Source organism: Sinocyclocheilus anshuiensis, unplaced genomic scaffold (assembly GCF_001515605.1).
Source record: "Sinocyclocheilus anshuiensis isolate Anshui unplaced genomic scaffold, SAMN03320099.WGS_v1.1 scaffold1626, whole genome shotgun sequence".
Lineage (NCBI taxonomy): Eukaryota > Metazoa > Chordata > Actinopteri > Cypriniformes > Cyprinidae > Sinocyclocheilus > Sinocyclocheilus anshuiensis.
Window position 1 is genome coordinate 493,127 of NW_015547254.1, and position 7,071 is coordinate 500,197.

General features: G+C 35.0%; 1 protein-coding gene and 1 pseudogene across 1 annotated transcript in view; both read right to left on the minus strand.

Moving 5' to 3' along the window:
• LOC107701622 (uncharacterized) overlaps positions 1-2,312 on the minus strand; it is a 13,772-nt gene extending 11,460 nt beyond the window's left edge. The window contains exons 1-5 of the mRNA XM_016503663.1: positions 2,059-2,312; positions 1,179-1,222; positions 1,006-1,076; positions 776-897; positions 623-683 (exon numbers count right to left, since the gene is read on the minus strand). Coding sequence (XP_016359149.1) covers positions 623-683; positions 776-897; positions 1,006-1,076; positions 1,179-1,222; positions 2,059-2,067 — 307 coding nt within the window. The 5' untranslated portion in view covers positions 2,068-2,312. The remainder of the gene's footprint in view (positions 1-622; positions 684-775; positions 898-1,005; positions 1,077-1,178; positions 1,223-2,058) is intronic.
• Positions 2,313-3,257: 945 nt separating this feature from the next.
• Positions 3,258-5,254, minus strand: LOC107701623 (uncharacterized; annotated as a pseudogene).
• Between the last annotated feature and the right edge of the window lie 1,817 nt (positions 5,255-7,071).

The window sequence follows — 7,071 nt, forward strand, 5'->3', positions numbered from 1 at the left end:
TTTAAAAAAAAATTTTACATCCTGCCCAATTTTGTCCAATGAAACAATGTTTATATTAAAGGCAATGAAGATAAATATAGTGAAAGTAGGCTATGCTATCCACTTTCTAACATTTTACAATCTAAAAACAAAAATAATGCTTTTTAAGGCAGAAGTTCAATTCACTATACTAAAAATGAAAGCAAATAAACACAAGAGCACAGATTAATGGCATTTTATTTTTGATTACTCCATTACTGATTTAGATGCGCTCGTATCGAACTACTGTATATCGATATGGGCGGTATTGCCATACCGCCTATTAAAAATATATCGATATATCGTACAAACTCGATATACCGCCCATCCCTACTCAAACGTATTTTTTTTTTCTGCTTTCATGTTCGGGCGAGTAGTTCAGATTTATACTTGCCTTGCTGATACAAATTCTACATTTACTTAATTTAATTGTATAATTTTATATTTGCATATAGAATTTTAAATTATAATTTAATTTTTACATTTAGTAATGTATTTTGTATAGTTTTAATCAAATACTACGTTTTCTTTAAAAGAAAATGTGCAATAATAGCTGGTAATTATACAGAATACAACTGATATAAAGACTGTGATGTAGGTTCACCTTTATCAATCATTTCATCCTCTTGAATGCCATTTTCTTGGATTAAAGCATCCTTGGGCACCTGACAATCAGAGTCATCTGATTAGCAATTAACATCACATTGTGGAACTAAGAAAGAACAGACTGATTTCTAATGTTTCACTCCATGTGTACCTGTTTAGATGATGCCTTCATCTTTTCTGGATCAGAAGAACTTCCACTTTTCTTCTGACTACTCACACCAGTGCTTTTGGGCAAGGGAGAAAGCAGAGGCAAACCCAGCTCAGAGTCAGCATCTATCAATAACAACAACATGGGATATGGTTGCACACAATGAATGGCATGAAAAGGTGACAATGAAATGGATGTTTTAAGCAATGAGATGAATGTAAGAATTTAATTACCAATGTCATCGAAGAGATTGTCAATGTCATGCAGGGTCAAAACATTATCGATCTTGAATTCAGAATTGACTCTGAAAATCAGCAGCAACACATGATTAAATTACTCTAACTTGAGCTAGTTAAGAGATATTAACCAATACAATAGGTTGTTTTGAAAGTGGAACATTACTTACATTTCATGTCCTTGATAATAATGCAGTTTCTTTTTGGCTTTGACCTGAAATAATTTATTAAAACTTCACAAGTTAATTTGAAGAATAAAAAATACATGAAAAAATAGCACACATAAAATATATAAAACTCATAAACATTTATCACATAATTCACAAATACACACACACACACAATCATATCTATCTATCTATCTACTAGTTTGGTAAGCTTTTTCTTTCTGAAAATCTCTTATGTTCACACTGCATTTGTTTGAACAAAAATGCAGTAAAACTGTAATATTGCAAGATATCATTAAAATTTCAAATAACTGTTTTTCTATTTTAATATATTGTAAAATGTCATTTATTCCTGTGATTACTTATTCCTGAATCTTCGGCATCATTACTCCAGTCCTCAGAGTTACATGACCTTTCGGAAATCAATCTAATCTGATTTGATGCTCAAGAAACATTTCATATTATTATTAATGTTGAAACAGTTCTGCTTCTAAATATTTTTGTGGAAACGCGTGACACGTTTTTCCAGGATTCCTTGATGAATAGAAAATTCATAAGAACATCACATATATGTAATAGAAATCACAAATAATACGTTTTAAGTTAATGTTACAAACAATGTGATGCTCTGTGTTGCTGCCTGACTGAACTGTCACTTCCCTTCTACTTTCGTTTCGTAAACACTAGTTAGCTGTGTCTCAAAACACAGTGAGCTGACTATTCAGAGAGAATTTTGAGCGCCTATGATGCCTAAAAATGCTGTCTAGGTAGGGAGCTCACTAGGTTTTGAGCGCAGCCACTGTCCGACTCGCTACGGCACAAACGGTGGCAACATGCATCTGTGGTTTCGTTCTTCACGTAAGTTACACCCATAACTACTGACCTGGGACATCGTGTCCAGCCCTGGTTAAAGAAAATGTGTGTCCGCCAGTGAAGCTCATAAACCCGCAGATAGTCCGGTTCTCTGTTACTCTGTAACCGCTTACGTTACACTCTTCTTTGTTTAGGCAGTTTGAAAGTCTTGGTGCGAACTTTGCGTTTGCGATAAGTTTTACTTTCAAAACAATAGCAAAATTAAGTATTAAAATGTTAATATCTCACAGAAAACATGAATATCTTTCATAGAGTCCGTCACTGTATTTGGCCCACAACAACAACACAAATTCTCCCGCTCATTTTTGTTCCTGTGCGGGAGAAAGACGCACAATGAAATGCTGCCACCTAGTGCTGCGGGGGGCTTCACTAACAGCCACACTACAGCAGTAAACGTCAACTAGGATAAGGATCAAGCCCACCAGGGGAAATCAATAAACCTAACAAGGGGATACCTTAAAATTATATATTTTTTTTTAATTTAATTAAATGATAAAAAAAAATCAAACTATAAAAAAATAAATATAAATAAATAAATTATAAAAAATTATGTTAATAAATAGACTTTAATAAAAAAATCTCTTATTTTAATTTAACTTGATGTACTAAAATAAATAAAAATGAAATAAAAATGTATATATATATATATATATACTACATTTTAAATAAATGTTTACATTTCTTACAATTATTTCAAATATTAATTTTTGCTTTTGTATCCAATGCAGTTTAATTTTATAAAAAATTAATAACTTTAATTTAATAAAATGAAGACACGTTTTTTTATTCATCATAATTTTAAACCACAATATACTGCAAATAGTTCTTACACAAATCAATACACTGCTCATTCATTTGATTGACATTTTGACATAATGGGATTGTGATCATAATTCTATCTTCAAACACCCCAAGTTGGGGTCAAGCCATCAGCCATCTTAACTTCCCCACTAAAACTTTACTAAAACTTTAAACCCTAGTGAGTTTTATGATTTTATTGCTGCAGAAAAATGGCACATGACAGTGCATAGATCATGGTCATGGACACCCCCTGCCCTGATAAGAGCAATTCAGTGTGTGTAACTCAATTACAGAAGCTTTGCATTTTATTTTTTACTTCATCATTTATCAAAAGGACATATAAACAATTTACATATTTAAACAATTACAAATATAAATAGCATTAAAAAAGGATGATTAAACTTCAGTTTAACTGAAGATCTTCTTCTGCTTTTCAGCGATTTCCATCGGTGATATAGCCTCCTCATTCATGCCTTTGTAGAGAGGATGTTTAATATGCCTCCATATAACCAGCAATACTTTGATCGCAAATAGTGTACAAGCCAACCCCAGTAAAGCAGCTGTGGAATACAACAAAATATTGTTTTCATGAAATGCTGGCACTACAGATTAAGAACACAACAGCAAAACCAGTATCACATTCAGGCTCACCTATGTAAATTCCATTGCGGCTTGGATCTGCAGAGTTAAAGTTCTTCGTCATGTTTCCACTCAAAGCCACAATGACAACAGGATAGACTGTCAGAATGTATCGCAGGTGCTTTTCAAACACAAAGTTCTCAACAATGAACCTGTAAAATAATAATGCATTATTTCAAGATTAATGTCTTTCATTTATTTAACATCCTTCATTTATTTGAGTTCGATGGTCTCACCAAGAAATAGCTTCACCCAAAAGAACAGAGAGAGAGACTGTTGCTGCATCTGACTGGGTCATTCCAGCATCATATCTCAGCACAACAGTAAAGTTAATCAGAGTGGCAATAGTTGTCCATGTTGTGTATGTTGCAATTCCATTCTGAACCTGCAAGATTGAAGATGCAAAATTAAAAATGCATAATGTTTTTAAAATGGGTTGAGATGCTATTAAGTAAAATTGTAATGGTCTCTCACCAATATCCGAATGCACCAGAGGTCTACTTTGTGATATTTGTTTAACCAGGCTCCATATAATATTTTATATATTATATCTATATTATATCTATTTTATTATATTTATATCTTTCAGAAATTATTATATATTGCTGAATCATTTCTTATTATCAACATTATTATTGCTTTTTGTGGAAACGGTAATAAAACCATAATCTTTGATGAACAGAAACAGCATTTATTTATTTATTATTTATTTATATTTAAAAATAAGAGCAAAAAAAGCTAAAACGTTGATAAAAAAATAAATGTTTCTTAAACAGCACATTAGAATGATTTCTGAAAGATCATGTGACACTGAAGACGGCAGTAATGGCAGCTGATAATTCAGCTTTGCCATCACAGGAATAAATAATATTTTAAAATACACTAAAATTTAAAATAGTTATTTAAAATTGTAATAATATTGCACAATATTACTGTTTTTCATCAAATAAATGCAGCCATAAGAAACCAATAACATTTAAAAATCTTTATTACTACAAATTTTTGGCTGCCACTGTATATCAGAATTGTCTTTAAAATGACATAGACTTACTCTCTGTCCCACAGGAGAAGCCAGCCTATATTCAGTATCATGTTTACAATCCAGGTTATGAAGAATCCATACGGCAACACAGCGGGACAGTACATTGGACCATAAACAGTCCTGTGAGAACAATATACATAAACGTCTCATTAACTGCAGCATGTTATTATTACAAAATCACATTTCATACCACTTTTTTTTTTTGATTGCCATTTGATTCTAGCTCACTGAGTTCATACCTCCTGCAGGTAGTGGAAAGGATGTAAATGTGCATGACCGACAGCCAGGTGTAGATGACACCCCAGATTGAGAAGGTCCATCCCGAGGGAGTGATTTCTGTATTGTATTTATCTGATATTGCTCCAGTGTTGTTCCGAAAAGGACCTACGAAGAGGAAAAAACAACACTGTAGCAATATATTTAACCAAAATGTAATTCTGCACCTAATTCACACTGGAAACAGTGTTACATTTATCTGCTGTACATACCAATTCCCGGTCCAGCAAGTGCATTGAATATGATGCAGATGATGAATATGACAACAGAAAGGACTATGAGTGCTAAACGGGCAATGCTGTGACCTCCCATTGTGAGCAGCTGAAATAAAGAGAATGTTTTGCTTGCTGTTGTCTGAAAATATATATATCAGCTCAAAACAGAAGCACCCTCACACATGCATTATTAGTAATAAGTAAACAAAACATAAAGACACAAAACTTGTATTTTACCTACGTCTAAAACCAATTCCAGAGTCTGAAAACAAGCGCTGAAGAGAGAAGGAAGTTACCGTAACACCCTGAAGACTGAATAACACAAACTACACAGCTGGGATTGGTTTTATAAGTGTGCAGGTTGTGTAACTGTACGACTACGTGCTGAGTGTGACATTCAAATACAGGCATACATTGGTTGTCAACCAAACTTCTGATGGTCATGAAAAAGCCTTACACAACTGACTGATCTCACTCTGAAGTAACAAAAATTTGAAGTAGATGGTATAGAGGGTTTTTTAAATAGTTTCTGTATTTCTGTAGTTGTTTTTTTAAAGGTTTCTAACTACACTTTGATAACATGGCACAGTCATTAACCTTGTTATATTGTCTTTAACAGTAATGGGAGTAAATGTATAACACATGGATGAAGCATATATCTATTATAAAATTATATATTTGAACGTGTTGAAGGAGTGACATTGCCATTTATATCAATTTGAACAAAACAGGTTTACAATCATGTTTTTTCAGGGTTGCTTAACCTGTTATACATTTTGCATACATTTTTTCATCTTAAAGATTTGCAGATTACCTTAGAGAACCTTGATTAACTGGTTTGTGTGTTTGGTTTCATTCAAATGTACTTAACAATTTAAAGTGTTCATATGATGTTGCTAAAAAGAACATTATTTGGTGTATTTGGTGTAATGAAATGTGTTTAAGCGGTTTAAGGTTCAAAAAACATTTTGTTTGTTCTCTATGCCCCACCTTTCTGAAACGCGTCGATTTACAAAGCTCATCGGTCTGAAAAGTGAGGTGTGCTCTGATTGGCCAGCTATCCAGTGCGTTGTGATTGGCTGAATACCTCAAGCGTGTGATGGAAATGTTACACCCCTTACCATACTGTGATGCCCTGTGTCCCGGCCAGAGCGACGAGATAAAAACTTTAAAACCCATTATAAACGAGGCATTTGTTGCATCCAGTGGGGACATAATTACGGATTATAATGACTTATACTGTCTTTTTACGCGTTGCGTTGCATCGTGCCGCGTAAACATAAAACCATGTCTGCATTTGTGATCGGAGAAACGACAAACAACAAGCGCTACTCTACACTGCTCAAAACTCGCGTTTGAATCGTCAGTGGCAAATCCTTTAAATATGAAAACTTACTTACAGGCTGTGAGTCAGAACAGCCGGCATGGTAGTCTACTCTGCCAGGAAACAGTCCTTAAAACAGTCCATAAAATGCGCTGCACACATCTGAATATTTTGGGTTGAACTGTTCTGGAACAGTGTTGTAAATACAACTTAACCACTGATTTCTAGTCGTGTCCTCTTTTGGAAGATCCAAAGTGCACACACACCAGTGAACACACACACACACCCGGAGCAGTGGGCAGCTATTTTTGTTGCGGCGCCCGGGGAGCAGTTGGGGGTTCGGTGCCTTGCTCAAGGGCACCTCAGTCGTGGTATTGAAGGTGGGAGAGAGCGCTGTACATTCACTCCCCCCACCTACAATCCCTGCCGGTAAGAGACTCGACCCCGCAACCTTTGAATTACGAGTCCGACTCTCTAACCATTGGGCCACGACTTCCCCGATATCATCCTCTTTTGGAAGACCAAACAAAGTAGTTTCGCTTTCACAACGAAACACACAGCGCCTTCACGACACATGTGATGACCCCAGGCTGGATTCCGCTTCGTCCACAGTGAAAGCCGATCCGGCGACCAGCACGGATCAGCTCTAGGCATGACGAAGAGGATATCATCCTCTTTTGGAAGGCCAAACAAAGTAGTTTCGCTTTCACAACGAAACACACAGCG